Source organism: Vanacampus margaritifer, chromosome 14 (assembly GCF_051991255.1).
Source record: "Vanacampus margaritifer isolate UIUO_Vmar chromosome 14, RoL_Vmar_1.0, whole genome shotgun sequence".
Lineage (NCBI taxonomy): Eukaryota > Metazoa > Chordata > Actinopteri > Syngnathiformes > Syngnathidae > Vanacampus > Vanacampus margaritifer.
This window is the reverse complement of record NC_135445.1, coordinates 11,531,118-11,553,575: the sequence shown is the minus strand read 5'-3', so window position 1 is coordinate 11,553,575 and position 22,458 is coordinate 11,531,118. Positions and strand designations below refer to the sequence as shown.

At 40.0% G+C, this 22,458-nt stretch overlaps 2 protein-coding genes across 5 annotated transcripts in view; both read right to left on the bottom strand.

Annotated features, from left to right (window-relative positions):
- Window positions 1–13,234, bottom strand: part of nup214 (nucleoporin 214) — a 30,626-nt gene extending 17,392 nt beyond the window's left edge. For both annotated transcript variants that reach the window (XM_077542707.1, XM_077542708.1), the window contains exons 1-14: window positions 13,045–13,234; window positions 11,603–11,798; window positions 8,940–9,094; window positions 8,406–8,604; window positions 8,251–8,321; window positions 8,113–8,176; window positions 7,694–7,797; window positions 5,698–5,804; window positions 5,554–5,620; window positions 5,333–5,456; window positions 2,309–2,467; window positions 1,836–2,232; window positions 286–419; window positions 123–211 (exon numbers count right to left, since the gene is read on the bottom strand). In XM_077542707.1, the coding sequence (XP_077398833.1) occupies window positions 123–211; window positions 286–419; window positions 1,836–2,232; window positions 2,309–2,467; window positions 5,333–5,456; window positions 5,554–5,620; window positions 5,698–5,804; window positions 7,694–7,797; window positions 8,113–8,176; window positions 8,251–8,321; window positions 8,406–8,604; window positions 8,940–9,094; window positions 11,603–11,798; window positions 13,045–13,086 (1,908 nt within the window). In that variant the 5' untranslated portion in view covers window positions 13,087–13,234. The remainder of the gene's footprint in view (window positions 1–122; window positions 212–285; window positions 420–1,835; window positions 2,233–2,308; window positions 2,468–5,332; window positions 5,457–5,553; window positions 5,621–5,697; window positions 5,805–7,693; window positions 7,798–8,112; window positions 8,177–8,250; window positions 8,322–8,405; window positions 8,605–8,939; window positions 9,095–11,602; window positions 11,799–13,044) is intronic.
- Window positions 13,235–14,181: 947 nt separating this feature from the next.
- The window catches only part of nacc2 (NACC family member 2), a 46,347-nt gene continuing 38,070 nt past the window's right edge, over window positions 14,182–22,458 (bottom strand). For all 3 annotated transcript variants that reach the window (XM_077586193.1, XM_077586192.1, XM_077586194.1), the window contains one exon: window positions 14,182–22,224. In XM_077586193.1, the coding sequence (XP_077442319.1) occupies window positions 21,701–22,224 (524 nt within the window). In that variant the 3' untranslated portion in view covers window positions 14,182–21,700. The remainder of the gene's footprint in view (window positions 22,225–22,458) is intronic.

Here is a 22,458-nt window from a genome sequence, read left to right as displayed (position 1 = left end):
TTGAAAATGACACATGAGGCCTCATGCTTATGTATAGCCTACATATGTCCTTCCATAATCAATGTGTGTATCCTCATTACACATGCAGACAAAATAACAGGGATTTTTTTTTTTTAACAAACCTGTGGGGTTTGGATACGGCCCTGGGGAGATGGTGATGGTTTTTGGAGTCCCGCAGGTGGTGTGCTGGTTTGAACTGGATGTACTGGGACTGAAAAGTAAACAACTCAAGTTATGAGGAACAGGTAAGAACACAACATATTGAAAGTGAAGATTTGTGCTGACTTGGCATTGTGGTTGGCTTGGTGGTGACAGCAGCAAGGGCAGGCACACTGCCGTTTGAGATTACAGATTTGGGCACAGATGTTGTGAAGGAGAAGGACGGCGGAGGGGCTGCTGGAGCTTCTACTGCTGAAAACCTTGAGAAGATGGACAATGTTTGTAGTAAGAGTGCAGCTGACAACTGTTGACTGTTAATAACTGCTTCCACCTCTAATTCAACCGTACTGTATACACTCAAAAATACAGAAAGTAAAGCCTTTTTCACACTCTCTGTAAAAGTAGCCATTTTCCCACCAGAATAGCAAAGCTGACCTGGCAGTATTCCACCTTTGGAAGTAGTATGAGAGCCATAACAGAGGCAGGGTGGTACCTGTGTGTAAAGTCCCTTTGAAACTGCCTGCCAAAGTCAGCATTTTCCTGCCTTTTTTTTTTTAAGGGCCCGACCGATTAATCGGCCACCGATTATAATGGGCCGATTATTGGCTTTCAAACATCGGCAAATTAGTTTTCCCTTAAAACGTTATCAAATAAAAACGAAGTTTCCGACGCTGTGAAAGTACCCTGAACACACCATTTTGCCTACATAACATTAGCAACTAGCAACTGTGTATCGTATGCTATTTTGGTTATTCTGTTGTCCCCATAGCGTTATTTAAACTGTTTATCGACACATCAGTTGGAGTTAACTGTAAAAACTAAACACGACGTTACAAAACATGCTTCGTTTTTAAAACATTGCTAGCCTAGCTCTAATGCTAAAAGCGAAGGGAGTATCAAGGATCCCATTCAAATGCTAATAGGAAGTTAGCATCGACTTCGGGAGTGTTTTTCCTTCAAATAACGAATATCCACACACCCATGCTGTGGGAACACACACCCACAGGTGAGATAACACTAGGCAAAGGCACAAATTGTTCCCCATGAGTGAAAAACGAGTTATTTTAATATAATTCAATCCCATCTTTCTTCTGTACTTACTTTGTGTACACCATGGATGCACGGCACCACACTGCCCCCAAGAGGCCAAAACGCACAGGAACAGTCAGTATTGTTTTTACTGTTTTTTTTCAGTTGCTATTATTTTAGTTTATTCTATTCTTATTTCACTTACTGTTTTATTTTGTCATTTGTTTTTATTTTTGTTTTGACTTTTGGTTTTTAAAATCAGTTTTAATTATGGTAGTTTTTATAGCAAGTTAAAAATAAAATAAAAATGTAGCTTTGTTTTAGTATTAGTTTAATTATGGAGTATTCGTTGAGTAGAACATAAAAAGGTGTCTAAGGCTATGTTCACACTGCAGGCAAACCAGATTTTTTTTTTGCCCAAATACGACCTGTATCTGTTTTTTGTTTTTTTACGTCAGTCTGAACGGCTCAATTCCGATCTTTTCAAATCTGACCTACAGCACTTTCATATGTGGTCCTAGATCGGATAAGTATCTGAATTTTTGCAATTAGTTTTTGTTAACTAAAAAACACCTTGTTCTGATGCAGCCATTTTGCGCGATCTCTGCGTGTTTGAGGCAACTGACAGCCAGGAAATAAGGTCTTACCTGTCACTCAAATTGAGTTTGACTGTAGGCATGGAGGGAGTGGCGAGGTTCTGGGGCGTCGGGGCTGCGACTTTACTCGAGGGGGTGCTGAAAGAGAATGCAGATGGAGCCGGGGGGGCTTCGGCGGGAGGTTTGGCAGCGGCAAACGCGAAGCCCGAGGCCCCAGAGCCGAAAGGTGTGGACGAGCCCAGGGAGAAGGCAGGAGAGGCCGAGTTGCCGCTAATAGGCGGTAAGGAAAAAGCGAAGCCTGACGATGATGAAGATGATGATGGTGCTGTGGGAAGAAGGCTAAAGGGGGAAGCTGCAGATGACGAGGTGGCCACTGAAGTCACGGTAAGGTTTGGAAAAGCAGGCGGGAGGGGCGTGGCAGATTTAGGGAGCTGCACTGCCAAAGAAACTGCAGAAGACAAATAGTTGTATCTATAACAAGCAGTACAACTAACATCTGTGGTGGGTAATTGTGACTTTCCTACCTGGTTTGGGGGGTCTCTCGCCCTCCGCTGTGAGGCCGGCGCAGGGTACAATCAGCTGCTTGACACCGACGTTGAGGTTCAGCAGTGCAAAAGGGCAAAGCAATCCCTCGGTAGACAGCATGAGCAAAGTGGGAGCTGGGGGCAATGTCTTTTCATCACCTTAACAAAAGGGAAACAAAACAAAAACATGCTTGCAGAGGTGAATAAAAGATTACTGAAAAGTAATCTTTCAAAGCCAGGCACAGTTATATTTTTGTGCAATTATTTTAAAAAATATATAGGGAATGGATGTTCGATGTCCATTATATAGGGGTGTCCCCTTTTTTTCAGACCAATACCAGTAAACCCTTGAGTAGTCACTGATACAAAGTACCGATTCCACTAGTAATTTTGGTACATAAACTTTCAGGGAAAAACAACAACATAATTTTAAAGAACGACATATACAGTGAGTGGTCCTTTACTAATTTGCGACTACTTATTGTGGATTTGGGTCCATTTATGCTGCTAATTTTGTCCTTTTTTTGGTCCTATTTAAGTAAATAAAAACAGCTCTTTCTTTTGGTCAACACAGTCAATTACATTTTTAAACAAAATATAGAATATTTGGTAAATTAAGAAATGTGTAGCATTATAAGTTTTTTTAAAATGTTATTATTACTTTTTTATTCTTCTTTGCAAGTCAGTGCCCCATCACTGGTGAGGTATTTTTAGAACAGATCCCAGTTACTCCTACACATCTCATTCTTCGATTATCGGTTGGTTAAGTTGCCAAAATAGTGGCGGTGGGGTATTTTTGATTGGTGATGTCTCCATGGGCCACATACACACAGTGAAGCATGTATTCAAGTAATTTTCTTTTTATGAACACTGACTTAATGAGAGTTGAGCTTGCCATTGGCCAGGAGTACATTGGACGAGGCACACAGACACTCAACTTGCATGAGAAAACAGGCTAATTTCAGCAAGACAAGAAATGGGGTCTGTGAATTGTGCTGTAATTCTAGATCCTTGGGATATTTTGACAAAAGCGTGTCACAAACATGTTAGGACACCTGGGAAATGCAAACGGTTTCTGTGACAAAAAAGCACAACATGTCTCCATAAAGTTTGAGAGCAAGCGAAAGAAAGCAAAGAGAGACAGAGTGAGGCACTCATTAGTATTCCGCAGAAGGGACGTCTGGGCCGCTTTGTTGTGGTCCACAAGCTTGTCGGAGACATTTTTAATGAGTGCCTCATTTACCTTACCCCGACCCCACCCCACCCTCCAGTCTCTCAATGTGACGTCTCTATCTTCTGCTGCACATTGGATTTTTCTCGTGTCAAGAATGCCGCAACAAATTGCAGTTCTTTTCTTGATGATGGGAGGAGGGATGCGACAAGACTGTGTACGTAAATGTCTGTTGAGGCGGATGCTGATTATTATTCTCTACGTGAACTCTGTCAAACACTGCAAGTGACAAAGAAAAATGATGGCTTATGGCCTGTGCTCATTACTGGGATAGTGTTGAGAATGCCATTGACGCACTTTCCGGGCACAACGTTAGACCAACCAAGTGCCTGCTCTCGAGGGCTCGGGTCAGTCATCGTCGAAGTGTGTTTTGCTTTTTATTTGTTTATTTTTTTGGCATCTTTTTTTCAACAAGCAAAAGACGGCACTGCCTCCACAAGCGGTGCCAAGAATACGCCACAAAAGAGTGAGCAGCGTAACAAAAAAAAGTAGAGCTGTCAAACGATCAATTTTTTTATCAGATTGATCACTTCTCAGATTTTTGATTAATCATGATTAATCACTTAAATAAAAAGGGTTTTTAATCAACATTTTTTTGCCCACCAAATTTGAAGCGCACCAGTTAATTCTTTCGACATTTAATGTTGTGAGGATGTCTTCCACATTTTTTGATCCACTGTACACTTTCACCCTCTTTTTCTAATCAGTTAATTACTTAAATAATTTAATATGAAAAAATAATGACCCCAATATTTTGACTAGAACAAATATCCTGAATGTCATCCATTAACATTTATTAAATGCATGTAGTTATATTTATTGCTTAAACACAATCTGTACTACTTTTAACGTAAACGGAGAAAACCCACGCAAGCACGGGGAGAACATCCAAACTCCACGAAGCCCGGACTTGATCTCACGTCCTCATGATTGATTATATGATTTTGTAAAATCCTGTCTCTGCTACTTTTGTCACTGTGACACTGTCACTTTCAAATCTGTAGCTAGCGAGTGCAACATGCACAAACACATGGGATGGACTCACGGTGAAAGGTTAAAAAAAAAGAAGTAAATTATAGTTATAACGTAACATTAATCCAATGGCTATAATGTTCCAACAATAATGTTAATCTGACCGCTAACTAATGCTGGCTAATTTACTAGCTAGTAGCATGGAGCCAGAGTAGCCACTGTAATTGTGTATGAAGTTGTTTTTCATCAAAAAGACGAGAGAAACATTTCTCTGAAATTGTCTTAGATCCGAAATGTTCAACATTATCTACAGACAATAAAATATACTGGGGTAAAATGACTGTCCTGACTATAACTAGACTAAAATCTTGACAGTTTTTGTTGACTAAAACTAGATGAATAAAAAAAATTGGATTGGATGGAAAATTTGGATTAAAAGAAAGACTAAAATGCTAGATATAGAGTGGACGAAAAGTCAACTAAATAAAAAATGAACAAAAATAAACACTAACAAATGTGATTGAAACGGGACTAAAACAGACTCAATTTAAAAATGTCTGATAAAATTAACACTAGTAAACAGTTGGCAAAAAGAGTGGATTTTCAAACTTAAATGGTAAAAATGGTACACTGCTACCCTTTGCTTGGGATTTGAATGATTACCAGTCCGCGAGTGCTTGAAATGTTAAGGGCAAGTGCATCAGACCCATATCAACCCCCCATGAAAAAAAACGATGTAACTGTACTTTGGCACTTGATTTTCTGATTCTAATGGACGACTTAACTCGTTCTTGGCATTTAATGAGTCAGTAGGCACTTACTGATACAGATCTCCTGCTGGCTGGTGTAATCAATGGCTAAGCCGAGGGGCAGTGTATCTTCACTGGTTTCGGAGACGGGCAGCTCAGCCCTACTAGCGTCCTCCAGCATCCAAAGCTCCCAAATCTGGAAGAAGAAAAAAAAGTCAACATTATCATGGCTGAACAAGAGTATAATGCATTTCCTGTATTTCCATGTGATAAATGTAAATTTAATGAGGCACCTTGTCATCTTGTCTGGAGATGACGCTGACTTCGATGGAGGCTGCAGACGCAGCCAAAACAAGGTTCCTGAGTGAAATAAACAATGTTTCAAAATGGTCGAATTGCACACGTTCTCCTTATTGGTATGTTCAAGTCACTCTCACCAGTCTTCTATGTGGCTGAGGAAGTAGTGGTGCTGTCGCTCCGTGCAGCAGCCATACACAGTGTCACTGAAGTTCAGGTACTTTGTTTCCATCTTTTCATCCTTTTTCTGCGGTAAAAAATAAAATTCATCATCTTTTGCTCTAATTAGGGTCCCGCCATAATTGATCGATTATGACATTAAAATTTCTTGTTAGGGCCACAGCAAATTGACCAAGGTCAATGAGGTTTAACAGCCTGATATTCTTCCCTCGCTTTTTATCAGTTATGTCATGCTCCATACGGGAAATGCATGTTTTAGCCTCCGTCTGACGAGCAACAAGTGCTGCTGTGAAGGCTACTGCATCCTCAATGCACTTTACCAAGTTGTCCATCCTGGCTGGCTTCAAGTTTCCTGTTTGACTCATTCACCGACCTTAGAATATGCTAACCTCTGTCTGCCACAGTCGCTGAAATACTCTTAAGCAAAGCCTCCGTTTAAACAGAGTTAGCTTCAGGACCAGCATTGGCATTAGCACTGTCTGTGCCAATGGCGGAATAGGTGCTAACGTGAGTTGTGGCATTGCACACCTCTGAAGCGTCGCGGTCCTTGCTGGATTGCTTTGGTTGTTTTCTGTGGCATTTTTTTTAGATGTCTTTATTCAGCAGCTTGGAGCTGAAGCTTCAGTACAATCAAATGGCAAAATAGATGTAAAGCAAAGTTTTTGAGTTTGAGCCATGTCATTCACACCGCCATATCGTCTCATCTTGTGATGGTTTGGGCAACTACATTTCATGAATGGACGAGCCTGGGCCACCGATTTTACAGCAATTCAAAATTTGAAGCATAGTTGCATCATCATAGACAAATACAGTAAAAGAGCATTAGTAAGCAATGTAACCGGTGAAAATAGCTTGAAAACAAATACATTGCTGTGGGCTTCCATTTAAGTCGGAGAAGTTCTAGGTGCCGTAATTGTCACCTGCACTTAAGATCTACACCTTTTTTTAGACAATGAGTGAAAATAATGTTATTTACATTTAAAGTGATTGCTTAATGGATCACTGTAATGTGTCTTTGCAAGACCCTCGTCAGCCATGATGGCAAGTCTCCATTGCATATTAATATCTGCTTAATACACGAGGTTAATCGGCTCATTGTTTATTTATTGCATCGCTCATGGCTTAAGACCTTTAAGAATAAACTTGCGAAGATGACGTTTGCTTTTGTGATGTTAGAAAAGGCTTTTTTCACGGCGGGGGCTTGGCAAAAATCCAGACTTTGAAGTGCACGACTGCCGCTGGCTCTGTTTGTACTAGCAATGGCAGCATAATAAATTTGCATTTTTTAAAAGCATATTAAATAAGCAATTGAATGTATATTTTTGTCTAGTACTGTAACGTGTTGTGTGTGTGCGCGCAATGGTAAAAGATAGAAATATAAGGTATAACACAACAAACTGAAGGCGGCATTTTTTGTTATTTTGAAAGTATGAGAATTCTGCCCGAAAGTGACAATATGTACCTGTAAATGAAATAGCAAAACATGTGACCAAAATGTATGTGAGCGGTACTTACCATCCCGGTTACATTCAGGTAAATGGCGGCAAGCCCTGCCTTTTAATAAATACCATTTTTGTCTGCATTTTCACCCATGTCATATTTCTGTAGCAACCTGTGTCGTCCTTGACCCATCTTTTAATGAATTTAAAAAGTGGTACAGTAAAACATATTGGACGGGAAGCCTCAGAACCCGATACAGGATCGCACAGCTCATGCCGCAGGAAGTCCATATATCGCCCAGTGGTGCTGACTGGCCAACTTAATTTTTTTGCGATGGTCTGCTCCAAGTCACAGTAATATATAAATTCAGCACACAGTATATAATAATTAGGAATGTTCAATAAAACTATTTGCAGATTGATACCAGATAGCCGATAGCCGCTGTCGTGAGTACCGATACCTTGAAATAAGACATTGGTACTCACTCATTCCTATTAATAATACACGGATACTCACAGGGATGGTGATCAACACAAGCTCAGGTGGGGTCTCCGGGGAGCCGTCAGCAGCAGCATAGACGACAGCAAACGAAAACGTCCTCAACCACAACACGTCGAGAACTGTAACAAAAACAAAGACGAGGTGGTGATGACTCTTTGAAAGACACATATGCAGGTAGCACCAGCTTTTTTTTCATTTCTTCTTCTGTCTTTTGGCAGCTGGCAAATACTTTTGGTGGAATGCACAGAACGTCAACTCAATTAGAGAACTGGGATTTTGGATAGTTCGAACTCGAAGTTCGAATAAAGTAATATGTCGAATTTGATTAAGTTAATGCTTCTCACCTGAATATTCAAGTTGCAAGACGAGACAAACTACTGAAAAAAGTGTGACTTATAAAAATAAAAATATGGTATGTAATGAAAAGAAGTTACCTTTGACGGGATCATCTGAGGTGTAAAAGTGTGGACACGGGATCACTTTCTTTTCCTCGAGGGCCTTTATATTGAACCAATCAGAGAGTCAGTTATCAATAAAGGCGTTGTTAGTTTTTAATCATTATTCGGACTTACTGGGGTATACTGGCTGACAGTGCCATTCATTTTCCCCACGGCGACCTGTTTGCCTTTGGGGCTCCAGCAAACTAGGGAATGACATCACAAAGACGCCAAAATGAAGCGGGAGTTGCATCATTGTTAATGAACGTGGTGTGAGACGCCTCACTTACGGCATGTGACGCCGCTGGAGGCGGGGAGAGCGGCCTGAACTCGGACGTCGTCAGTGACGTCCAAGATGGACATACTGCCGTCGGATAGGCACACGGCCAACATGTTCGCCTGAGCGGGATTCCACTTGAGGTCCAGGACCAGAGTCTGCGGGGGCACTGTTGGCTGCCACAAGGCGAATGGAAACTTCTGCGGTCGTGCCTGGAAAGAGCGCAAAATGGCGCTCAAGCCACTATTTTGTATACAGACAATCCCCAATATTTGTAACAGATAGGGACCGAGCTGTGATATAAAAATTAATATTTTTTTGTCAGCTACCAGCAGAGTGTGCAAGTAATGGAGGAACTCCCCCTTTTTTCTTTTCTTTTCTTTTTTTTAAACTCATGCACTGGCCATTGACAGGCAGCTCGTCTATACTATATATACCAATAGCATTAAACTGGATGGGCTGGCAGCGAATGATGATGTTAATGGTCGCTATCCAAAGAAAAGCATCTCCTGTCACAGTCCGTCAGTCTCGTAATGCACGGGGTTACCTGGTTAACGAAGGTGCGGACGTCGTAGAAGCTGACAAATAGCGTGGCCTCCTCTGAGACGGCGCATACAGACAACGAAAGCTCGTCGCTGCTGAGAGCCAAGTTATGCAGCACCGAATCCAGCCTCACTTCCACCAGAGCTGATATTCCATCAACTACAAGAAAACAAAATGAATACATGAGAGAAAGATTTAAATGAAGACACATGCAGTGGTACCTTGACTTTTGGATTCCCCAGGTTATGACTTGTTGAGTTACGTGTTACCACTTGATCAATTTTGTTCTTCAAAATGTTGACTTTAATGTGAGCTTTCTTTTCTAACCATGCTGAGAAGAAGCACATGATCTCTTTTTTGCAATTCCTGAGTGCGTTGTGTGCAGTCTGACAGATAGTCAACAGTTCTTCAAAAAAAGAGGCCAAGTGTGATTGCTTTAAGATGTTAATAAGTGGTACTACTCCCAGCTAAATTTGACTATAAAACTAAATAAAAAATAAATAAAAAAGTTGAGTGATACGGTTCGATTCAGTGGAATTAGTTTGATAATAGAGCACAAGACGGTCTTCTTTGTGTGTCACCATCAAATCTACATGTGATATACAGTGCTGCTCAAAAGTTTGTGAACCCTGCAGGCATGGTCAGATTTTTTGTATAAAATATTAAGATAACCTTATTAAATGTCAAGTCATACCCCAATCTACAATGCTGACATTGAAAATAATGGACATGAACAAAAATAATGATAATATTGTCATTCATCATTGAGCAAAAGTTCGTGATTTAAGAAAAACTCAGATTTCATGGGTGCAAAAGTATGTGAACCTCTCACTTAATCGGACATTATAAAATATTAAAATAACCTTATTAAATGTCTAGTCATACCCCAATCTACAATGCTGACATTGAAAATAATGGACTTGAACAAAAAAAAAGAAGATAATGTTGTCATTTCTTATTGAGCAAAAATTGTTGATTTAAGAAAAACCTCAGATTTCATGGGTGCAAAAGTATGTGAATCTCTCACTTAGACATTACACCTCCTTTTGCAATGAGAACTTCATCCAAACACTTTCTTGAGTGATTTATCAGTCTTTCACATCTACTTTGGGGGAATTTTTGCCACTCTTCCTTGCAAAATGTAGCCAGTTGAGAGAGGTTGGATGGGCGTCTAGCATAAACTGCCTGCTTCAGGTCCCGCCACAGTATTTTGAAATAATTTAACTGGGCACACCCAGAACATTATACTTGTTGTTCTTCAGACATTCCTTGGTTGTATTGCCGAATGCTTTGGATTATTGTCACGTTGCATGATCCATCTTCTACCAGGCTGCAACTTCACAAAGAACGGCTTCAGTTTATGATCCAGGATTTCACAATATTCCTCTGAATTCATGATTCCCTGGACTATGTGGAGTTGTCCAGGTCCTGAGGATGAAAAGACAGCCCAGAATTTAACATTCTCACCCCCATGCTTCACTGTAGGGTGAAGGTTCTTTTGCTGGTATGCAGTGTTGACTTTTCACCAAACATGACTGTTTTAGTTGTGACCAATTAGTTCAATTTTGGACTTTTTGAAACTTCCAAAAAGCTTCAGGTTTGCTCAGGTACTCTCTGGCTAAGTTGAGATGGACAGCTTTGATCTTTTTTGTGAGCAGAGGCTTCTACCTAGCAAGCCTTCCATGAAAGCCTTGTCGATTGACTTTTTTTCTGATTGCTGAACCATGCATGTGTACCCGATGTAGCAAAAGAGATCTGCAAATCCCTCGATGTGATGCACAGGGTTGGCTTTCACCTGAATTATTTGTTTTGTGGGTCTTGCTGATATTTTAGAAGGTCGTCCACTTCTAGGCTGAATTGTACTAATTTTCAGTGTTCTCCAGTTGCAGATGATCTGCTTCACAGTGGAATGATGAAGCTATTATTTTTAGATGACCTTTTAGCTTTCCCCAGACAGATGTGCTGTCACTACCCACTTCCTGAGGTCCCCTGAGATTTCTCTTCCTCTCAGCATGACTGACCTGTATGGGTTCACCTGGGTAAGACCAAAGTGATGTGGTTTTGTCTCTGTTTCAGTCAGTGATGCATAATTTCTTTGTTAAACATCTCATTCATTAGTCCATTTCAGTGGTTAGTTTAGCTACCAATTTGATCCTACTTGACTGCTTGTTTTAAGCAATACAGCTCAGGTTTCACTTACTTTTGCACCTACATGAATTGACCAAAAACTCTTTTCAATTTAGTTTTGTCGAGACAATTGATTAAAAAAAAAAAAAGAACAATGCATTGAAATGCTAAACCTACACCTGTTATTTCATATAAAATGTAATGGTTCAGATTGAACAACAAAATCAGGTTGAAACAATTGGAGAATCCAAATTGCTCAAGAGGTTCACAAACTTTTGAGCAGCACTGTATTTATGTATCTAACTGCCCGTTATTGGCCAAGGTCAAAACAACAGAAGGAGAAGCACACTAAAATGAATTTGACCAAAACATGTTGCGAAATTGGTGTTGCTTCTGGGCTGGAACGGATTAACGGCATTTCTATTAATTTCAATGTGGACAGTAGATTTTGACTGTGAATTGGGTTATGAGCATGGTCATGGGACAAAATAAACTTATAGGTCCAGGTACCACTGTTACTGAAATTGAGACCACCTATACCTATCGTGTTGGAGTTGCCATCCTGTTTGTCAGCAGCAAGGATGTCTTGCGTGCGGTAGACCTTGAATATCCTGCCCGAGCCGACGAACGTCAGGCCGAACTTGTTGGAGACGGCGAGCAAGCTGGAGCGTTCTCTTGGCATTTCACCCGAAGGCTCGAAAACTTTGGCTTTCTTCATCTGCCGGAACTGAAAGTCCTGGAACAAAGTAAAATAGTTTCATAGAAAACCTCCATCCAATTTCTATAGTGTGTTTCCTCATTAGGTTTGTGGGTGAGCTGGAGGCAATCACAACTGACTTTGGGCAAGATGTTGGTTACAGTAGTCTGGTCACAAGCCAATCACAGGGCACTGATAAGGAATCATGCACACCAATGGATACATTACAGCCGTGATTGGGCTCACTTCAGTGAGGCAAGAATCATGCCGAGTGCACGACTCGGGTCAAGCAATTGACCAATCAGAGAAGTTCACGGCAAAATACTCACTACCTAAATGTTACAATTGAAAAACCACCAGCTAAAATAAAGTAATCAGAACTTGGTGGTGCGCGCATTACTGCACGACTCTATTACAAAGTGCAAAGTTAAATAAATACACCTCCAATATTGACAGTTCCGAGCCTACATCACAAGTCAAAATGGCGGTCTTACTTAGTGAAATTACACTCTGTGTTCATTAAAAAGCATTGGACTTCGGATCGTAGTAATTTGATTTGTAAGGATTATTTTGATTTCAAAATGTGATGAAATGTCTTTTGACTATTATAACAATCTGCCTGGTTCTTATGACAGTCACAGGCAAAAGCAATAAAATCCGCTGTTTTCACCGTGTAAAGGAAGCATATGCATTGGGCAAATATCAGAAATGCCCGGATGTTCAGAATTGTCAATTGATGATGCTGTTTTTTAGGTGATACTTACTCTACTTGGTCTAAGAACATTTAGGGCATGTAGTGTCTGTAATTTTGCTTTTCTTAACATACACTGGTAAATCTAAAATCAATTTTAGCAGACAATTGTCAAATGTGAGTCTCAGTGTACACGTTTTAAAATAGTATCCCTTTTGAGTATTTTCCGTCATTTTACAAATCAAATTTCATGGTGAAAAAATTATATTTATGGTATCTTTTTATTGCTGTCAGTAGTGCAAATAATTCCGATTTGACAAAAAACAAACACAAAAACATACTGTACGCAAGTGTTGCTGAAGTCCAAGAGGGCTAACATTACCAGCAAGCGCACGGCGAGTTTAAGTTGATTTGAACTTATACGCAGGTTTAGTCTTGATAGACTATAATAAGAATACAACTCCGTAAAAACGGTCGAACAACTGTTCATTAAAACAAAGTCAAGTCTGAGTCAATTTAAGTTAGAGTTCGAATGCTAGCAAACAGCTAACTCATGCTAACTAGCCCAAGCTACACCAAAATATAAGAGCTTACCTTCATCTCCCTCTCCGGAGGGGAGTCGTTGTCGTCGCTCATTTTCAAGCATACAGATATAAAACTTCTCCTGCAATAAGCTTTTCTATTCCAAATGTGCTCGTTTAGGTTCAAAATATGAAGGCGTGCGACATTTGAGTCGCGTGTTACATACAAACACACCGTACCGTCCGCGCGATTTGGAGCGACCTGTACGTCACAGCGAACGCAGGACGAGCAATCGATGCCAGAGATGATTCCCCTCTTTGGATGAATGCCAGAGATGATTTTCTCCATCAATCTGGTAGGACACGCTTGTTTAAAAAAAAAAAAGTGACACAAAGTAAATGTGACATAAAGTAGATGTGATGACTACATCGCAATTCAAATGTAATCAATTGGAGTAATGTTTTAATCAAGCGATTTCCGACCATCCTCGAATGCAGCAGGATTGGCAGCCCAATCGCCGTGCCCAGGTGACGGCCATCTTGGCAGGGGCGACTTTCCAATCAAAGTAAATGCATGGGCATTGTAAATAAGTTGCAATTTGCTCATTGGTTTACTTTTATGTCAATGCAAATACATGTGCTATCAACACATCACATAATGCATGAGACAAAACATTTTTTTTTTCCTGTTGAAAGGTTATTGCCGGTTTCTTTGCCGTAACTGTACGTACGGTGTTATGCACAAGCGTAGCACAAATGCATGCCAGCCCGGCATCCTTGTTCTTTTGGTGTTCTTGCCATCCAAATACATTGTATCGTTGACGACTTTGCCCCTCGTAGCTTAGCATCATGAAGGCATGCAGCTAAAGAGAGGTACCAATGTTCACATGCTGGACACACTGTATGTAATAAGCAAGATGGTGGCCTAAAAAATATAGTAAATTATGCTTGTTGGAAATTTTAATTCAACACATTGTTAATCTCTGATTAAAATATATGAACCAATATTTGAGTTTTAGTTTTTCCATTAAATTCCAACCACATAATTGTTATGCTTGACAACATGGTGATAACAATAATACAATATGCATAGCCTAAATGAAAAAAACTACTGTTAACAGTTTTAAATAAAATTACCATAAATTGTACTTACTGCAAATAGAAAGCAGACTAAAATGTACAATTACATGTTGACAAAAAAGGAATTCAGTTTGTGGTGAAGTAAGGACTTTTTTATTAGAAAGCAGATTTTTCTGTATTGCATTTAAAGAAATCAGGAATCTTGGACTACACAACTGGTGATGGGACACCTTGATGGGAATGAACCGTCCATTTTTTTTTTTAAAATGCAACATCAAAATGGCAACTTGCATTTTTATCTCATATCTATATATTATTATTATTATTGATGCTGGAGTCAGAAGGCGCATAAACATTTTTAATCATTTTTAAAATGTAAAAGCAACACGGAAATTGTCCCATTCGAGATAGGTCCAAGCTGGCTAATGAAGAACGTCCATGATTAAAATGTGGCGTTGCATGATAAAAGTCCTTTTTTTTTTTCATCTCCATGTTGAGGTCAGCCTAGCGGAGCTTAAGCGTCCTGGTCCAAAGCACCAAGGAATCAGTCCCAAGAATAAGTCTTTCATAATTTTTATGTCCCTCCCAAGTATTAGATCGGCAAAAGAGGAGGATGACTCGGCAAAAAAGCGAGAGCACAGCAGTTCATGTCACATCCTCCCAGAGTGCATCCACACATCCTGATTGTCAGCGCTTGGAACACATGGCTTTAAAAAAGGTGCGATTTTCTCATTTTTTCCATGACACTCTCTTATGTTTTTTTTCTTCTTCTTTTCTTTTTTTTTTTTTTTTTTAACTCTAAATCAAAGCAGGATTTCCCAAACTGACTCGTGGGCCCAAACGAGTCAAGGGGCTTTAATTTTTACTTTACTGTATTTTTAGGGCGAGGTTAATCAATTTACAGAGAGAAATAATATGGTAAATCATGACTGCCCAAAGTGAGGCCCGGGAACCAAAAATGTGTCAAAGCGGTTTGTTTTCTTTTATGGATTGGATCGGTGGTTATCAAAGCAAAAATACATCTACATATTTTGTTAACATTAATCAACCCCTATAAATGACTAAATGAGTCAAGGGACATTTTTTGGAGGGATGCGTTCAGCGATAAAGCATAATAGCATTGCATAGTTTTTTGGTCTTTAAAAAAAAAAAATTAAAATAAAGGGACCATTGGGGCAATTTTTGGGAGTCTCGAATTCTCAGAGCAAAATACTGTTACATATTTTATAAACATATTTTCTTGATATGCAGTGCATCAAATTTTACATTTACTTCTATAAATTCCCATACAATTCAAAACAAAGCTTCATACTTAAGACAATTCCTTGTTCAAGGAATGAGTTTTTATGATTTTACATGATTAGTATATTTATAAAACCCTTTTGTAAGTACTAAGTTGACCCTGAATCAGAGTTGCCAAACCTGAGGCCCGTGTATATTGGAGTGTTTATTCATCACCTACATGGCAAATATAATATTCATTGAACAGTTGGGTTTAAAAAAATAAAAATAAAATACAAAACAATATGGGTCAAGGCAACGCAAAATTGGGTTGCTTTGGTTTCTGGGTTATTCATTTGACCCAAATTTTTAGGGTTAAGTGAATAACCCAACAAGTTGTGTCAGACCCTTTTTTGACCCATATTGGGTTATACCATTTTTAGAGCGACATTTCCAAACAAACATTCTGGAATTTCACAACTCTTTAATTGTACTGTAAGTCAATTAGTGTCCATTGACTCATTAAAATGTTTCTTAATAAAGGTCAAGAATAACCTATGAATAAAAAATTTCTTCATAAGCAGAAACTAAATCAGGGTCGACTAAATTGAGGATCAGGGGCACTAAATGTCTCAAGCCACTATAAAAGGTTTCCTGAATGTAATGTTGAGTTCCTGTCAGCTATATGTCAACGGTAGGGTAAATAATATTGGTCCCCGGGAAGAAGTGAGTCTCAAACCGGTTTGGGAAATCCTGCCTGAAATCACTCTAAAGTGCTGGTTCAAGGACAAACACATACACATTCAAACATTTTAGTGCATTTTCTTTCTTTTTTTCCTCAAAAGTCTGCTGAAATTTCAAATGCACCACCGGGGAGTTTATTTGACATATATTCCCCACGTGCTCTCTTCTCGCTGTACACAAAAACATTCACTAAAAAGGCCCAACAAAGTGTTTTGCTGTGACGAGAAAAGAAGAAGAGAAGCCAGCCAGCCTGCTGCGACACTTCACAGTCTTGTGTTTGAAGTAGCGTTAATACACGGTGCATAAAAGGTCAGAGAGGTTTCATCGGGTTAGCTTTGAATGGCATGCATTTGGATGATACAAGCGCTCCCTCTTTTTGCATAACATTGTTTTTTGCCGCCTACCGACCGCCCTTTTGTTTTACGTACATCAATGAACGAGTGAGTGTGAAGTCATCAGAAGGGGAAAGGGAAGAAAATGAACACTTTTGAGTGGATTGGGAAATATCTTTCAGGACTTTCTTTCTCTTTCAGTCAGTACAAATTTGGCATGACATTCTTGGGTTATTGTGACAATAAAAGAGAGGAAACATGATTTTTTTTAAAACAGTGTTTGTGTTTTTTTAAAGGGTGCTCTCGACTGGATACCACTTTACCACACACGCATGAATGATTTACAGTATATGTGGCTTATACTTCACTAAGGTTTCAAGGCATTAAGTCAAAATGATTCCAATTATTCCGACATTTTTAGTATTTAGAGACTTCAAATGCAAATTCGAATTTTATTCATATTTTTTTGGAAAAATAAACGAAATCGTAAGGGACATTTTGCTTTCTCGTAACTATAAAAGTCTGCAGAATATATATTTTTTAAACACACCCAATTTTAATGATATTTATTTACCGTTTATCGTTTCCAGCTGTCAGCTAAGAAGTATTTATTTCTCATTTTTATTCCCAAAGGTTCCTATTTAAAATGGTCTCCTGACAAGTTCATAACCATTTCATAACGCCATATAGTGAAGTGGTACCACAGCCGTTTCATTATTTTATTTATTTACTCTTCAGGTGATTATTTTCTCCTACAAAATAAATAAAATTGAATGGCATTAATATCATGCTGGGTTAAAAAAAAAATAGGTCAGGTTGAGCACATTTACAAACTTAAGTTAAAAAAAAAAAAAGTTAAAATAAAAATTGCATTTAATTCAGTCATACAGTCTTGGTGCGCATTATTGACGCCCGCATAGTCACAGTCTAAGGCACAGCTTCACACTCCTTTACCACAGTGTAGCATTTCCATATATTGTGTTTTTCATATATTATTCAATCATCTTACTTGCTGTGATCATCCACTAAAATAACGTGTGGTGTACAAAATGCACTAAACGGCTCCCAATTTCAACTCAAGATAAAATGACTACCGGTAATCTTTTCAATTATTAACAGGCAATTCCAAATGAACTACAGTATTTCCTCAAATAGTGGCCAAGGGTGTTTATTTACTTTAGGGTTTAAATCAAAATGGATCAATTAAGTATTGTGGTTACAACTTTTTTTGGGGGGGGGGGGGTTCAATAAATTTGAAAGGGAACCAAGTCAACAGGGCAAATTGTCAACTTTGGAGGCAGCCCCTTTTACGCTGCCTAAATCAGCAAACATTTTCTCATCTTTTGTCTGTGCTGGTGCAGTTTATACATAAGTGTGACACAAAAGGAAGGATGAAGACCCGGCATTTTCCCGCATTTAGAGGTAGTAGCAGAACTCTTAACAGGCTTAACAAGCTCATATGTGTGAAACCACTTTTACGCTGCCTGAAACAGGTAACTTTTTTCTGCCTGTTTTTTTTTTTTTTTTAATTGAGTATGAAGATAATTGACCAGGGGCCTGACATCAACCTGACAATTTTCCGCCTATAGAGGTAGTATCAGATTGATAATAGTGGTGGAATGGAACCTGCATTAAAAGTCCCTATACACAGTCTGTAAAAGCAGTAATAGCCTTTTAACAATTACTTTGTTCAGTATGACCGGAACTGACATGGAATAAGATGAACTGGCAATTTTCCGCCTTTAGAGGTAGTAACGGAGGCGGGTTGCCACCTGTCGGTAAGGACCTATTTACATTGCCTGGAAAAGTTTTATTTTTTTTCCTTTGCCCCTTTTTCAATTTCTTTGTTTAGTATGAAGGGAACCAACATGGAATGAGGTGGCGGTTCCGCCTTTGGAGGTAGTAGAGCCTTAGTGGGGCGAGAGTACACCTGTGTTAAAAGCCCCTTTAACACTGCCTGTAAAAAACATCTTTTCGTGATTTGGGTGGGGACGACCACCTTCAGAGGTAGTATCAGAGTCATAACGGCACCTGACATTGCCTGCAAAAGCAGTCTTTGTTTCAGTTTCTTTATTAGTACGAGTGGAACCAACAAAGAGTCAGAGGGCCCAAGTCAACCTAGCAATTTTGCGCCTCTGGAGGTAGTATCAGCCATAACAAGCTGTGCTAAAAGCTGTATTTGTCCGCCTTTGTGTGTGTGTGTGTGTGTGTGTGTGTGTGTCGCTGTTCTGTATAAACGGCACCAACACTGAATGGGAGGGGTTACGATGTCGGTTCGAATGTGTTGAAAGCAATTGTTGCTGTCTGCTGCGAAAACAACACACCAGATACTGGCGCTGAGGTCATGTTTGCGGGTACTGGAGCAATATCCTACCTTTGCTGGGTTCTGTGAAAAAGGCATATAAATACTGGATTTTAAGCTGTGTAGCCATTTTGTGGTCTCTGTTTGAAAGATGGCATTCACATACCAGCGTTAACACAGTGGCAAAGTTTTTGAAGCGTGCACTTATGGTGCATGGCTGTTAAGTCCTCTAGTTTAAGTTTTTTTTTTTTTTTTATGGCATATGCACCCAGCAGGCTACCAAGTTAGGCTAGTTCGAGGGTAGGCCATTATTTGAGGAAATATGCAGGTGCAGCTCAAATTAGACTATGGTGGAAAAGTTCATTTATTTCAGTTCATTAGAAAAATTGAAACTCATATAGATTCAAAAACACATTGGTATGTAACTCTTTTCAAAATGGCAATTCCTAAAAAAAAAAGCTTTTAATAGTTAATGCAATTTTTTAATTGCACGAAATGTTGCATTTGGGAGTTTTGTATGACCACCAATATCATAAAGTCATCCATCATTGGTACCGCTTATCCTCAATAGGTTCTCGGTGGTGCTGGAGCCTATTCCAGCTGTCTTTGGGTGGTAGGCAGGGTACACCCTCAATTGGCCGCCAGCCAATCACAGGGCACACAGACGAACAACCATCCACGCTTATGGACATACAGTATTATCATGAGTTTCACATTTTGAATTGAATCACAGTACTGAAATGAATGCCATTTCCCATGATATTCTAATTGGTTGAATGCAGCTATACCTGTCATTTCAGGAGCACCCCGTTCCAATTTTATCAGGTGGGGAAAAAGGCTAATATCTACCCCCTAATGGAAGACCGTTCAGGAACATTTGCTAGAGCAGAGCTAACATTTACATTCATCCGAGCCTCTCAGCCATTCTAGTCTATGCTAGCCCTGTTCTAAGTGTCATGTAAACAAAAAACCCTAAACTAAGACACTGTAAACATCATTTACATTATCATCTATAGTGCAATTACAACCCTGTACTCCATGTGCAGGACCATCTTAAAGCTCGCCTCCAAATAACCTTTCAAATGGCACGTCTTTTTGGAATAAACACATATTCGGGGTATTACAATAGTTTTTTCATCGGGGGTGGGGGGGGGGGTGTCAATGTTTTTCAAACACTTGTTCCTCTGCTAATCTTTTGTGAGGGAGTAAATGATAATTACACACAAATTGGGGACATGAATAAATAAAAGAGGCTGGAATTAGATAGCATGGAAATAGAAAAGCACATGCGTTAGACAAATAATAGCTCTTAATTTGATATTGCCTTCCTTTGAAAACCCAAAATTTTCATTCCAGCGGACAACACTTTCAGTCTCGGATTCAGTCACATCGTTCCCAAAATGAGTCTTTTAGAGTGCAAATGCAGTAAGATAGCTGTGTGTCGATAATAATTTACCCACCCTTAACCTCAAGATAGGATGGAAGGAGGGCCATGTGGATGTGAAGGTAAAACAGGGCTTTTCTCGGAAAATCATCCCGCAACCCGTCAAGGCGGGCCGGCAGCGCGCACCGTTGATTGTGTCAAACACAAGTCACTTCTGGGTCACACCCAAGTGACAACACAGGGCGCGCCGAGGTAAGAGCTCGTAAGAAAATACGATTAAAAACAATCCTTAAACAGTCATTTTCATGTTTGATACTTGCAGTTCTCTATAGATCGGTTGTTAATCATCCATCCTCGATACTCATGCATGCAATGTAACATTTAGTGCATGTTCTTTTACCCCAAGACAAGATTATTGTACTACAAAAGCATTGCTGCAGTGCGTAGATATTTTCTTTTTTCGTTGCGTTGTCTAGCGTTTATATTTTATGTATTCAGTGTGTGTGTGTGTGTGTGTGTGTGTGTGTGTGTGTGTGTGTGTGTGTGTGTGGTCGGGAAGCGCAGTCCAAAAGCAGACGTAGGCATCATCACATTGATACGGCACTCTAAGTGTAAACAAACCAGAAATATGGTAGCAGCCCATAGGGCATGCTGTAATTGTGATAACGTATACCGTATGTACCATATAATGGTTTTAATAATGTGTCATAACAATCAAAATTGAAGAAAGAGATATCATTTTTGTCCTTCGGTGGCATAACTTAAAACGCAATCCAGAACTGTTTGACTATGACACGAGATGTTGAGCTCTCAAGTATTGTTATAAGCACAAAAGCTGAAAATGGTCCAAGGAAACTTGTGATCTACTATACTGTATGTTTTCTACATGAAAAACATTGGAGAAAAACATATGTAATTGAATCATTTTGGCCAAACATGAAATCAAGTAATCTGACTAGTACGCAAAAAATTTAAAAGTGGCCCAAATAAAATTGACCTGTGTTCTGAGAACAATAACAAAAATTTGAAATGGCTAAGAAAGAAGAACATTACAATTGTTGGCAAACGTTGAGTACTGCATCCAACATGCAAATTTTTAACATAATAAAAGTGTGGAAAAAAATTTGAGCATAAAAAAATACAGAAAACTGCGACAGAAGTTAACAATTTGGGGAAACGTTGAGTGACAACACACTAATTTTTTATATATATAAAAGTACCATAAACCCAATACGCCAAGCTAATGTTCTGTCCTTGATTTCAGGTAATTTGCGAAAAAGAACATTTGACATTGCGTGCATTGCACTTCTAGCTATTAAATAATTCCTTGCTTGTTTGGAAAAAAGTCTATAAAGCTCTGGCAAGAGAGGCGCTTTTGTATGCCAGTCACATTACTATTCGTCAAGGTGAAATTCTGAGGAATACTTGAAAGGCGTGGAAGAGTGAGTTATCCTGATGCCTGCGTCTGCTTGGAGCGCTTTTTGTACGACAACAATGGGGTAGCTGCACAAAAGCGCCTCTGTGCGTGTACACGGCAAATTCCCCTGGCGTACGATCACAAGCTTTTTGCACCGCAGAGGAAGCACAGAAGAAGAAGAAAGATGGCAGAGGAGGAGAACAAGCAAAAAGGTTAAGTATAACTTCACGACATGTTGCAAGACGACATTCACTGTCCGTTTACTCTCAGACCTTGTCCGAAAGCTTCTTGCTCTGCCGGCGTGTCGCTGCAATTGGACGCCTCGGCACCGTTGGAGATCAAATTTGCGGAGGCGTCGACTGCCTCCAAGCCGGCGTCCTCCTCATCTTCCTCCTGCTCCTCCTGGACCCCTCCGCCTTCCGCTTCGGAAGCTGCGGCCGCTGAGCCCGGGCTCCCGTTGGCCAGCGCCGCATGAGTCCTCAGGGGGTCCTTGCGCTCGGGATACAGCCTCTGCTCGAAGCTCTTGAAGTCGGCCTCGAAGGGGAGCGCAACTTGTTGTGGGTTGACGCCCAGACCCAGGTTCAGGCCAACGGGCACGGGGGCGGCGGCGCCCATGGCCATGCCGGCGCGGTACACCTCCATGCCGTCGGGCAGCATGGACTTGATTTTGGGCAGCCAGCGCTTACGGACGCGCCGCGCGTTGGTGCACATGTCAGCAGCAATCACATTCATTTCGCTCTCCTTGAAGTTAGGGTTGAAGTTTTGACAGTAGACTGCAACACACAAAAAAGGGGCAACAACATGCTCACAGCTGCACTACTTTACCGTTTCAAAACTGTTGCCAACCAAAACAGCAGCACCGACCAAGGAAACTTACAGCAGTTCGGCATTCTCCCATTCATTCATAGTCCTGTCCTCCATTACATGCTGAATTCAAAACTCATATCTTCTGCTGTTTTTGTACTCTGACCAAACCAAGTGATGTGAAAGGAGGATAAGGAACAAGC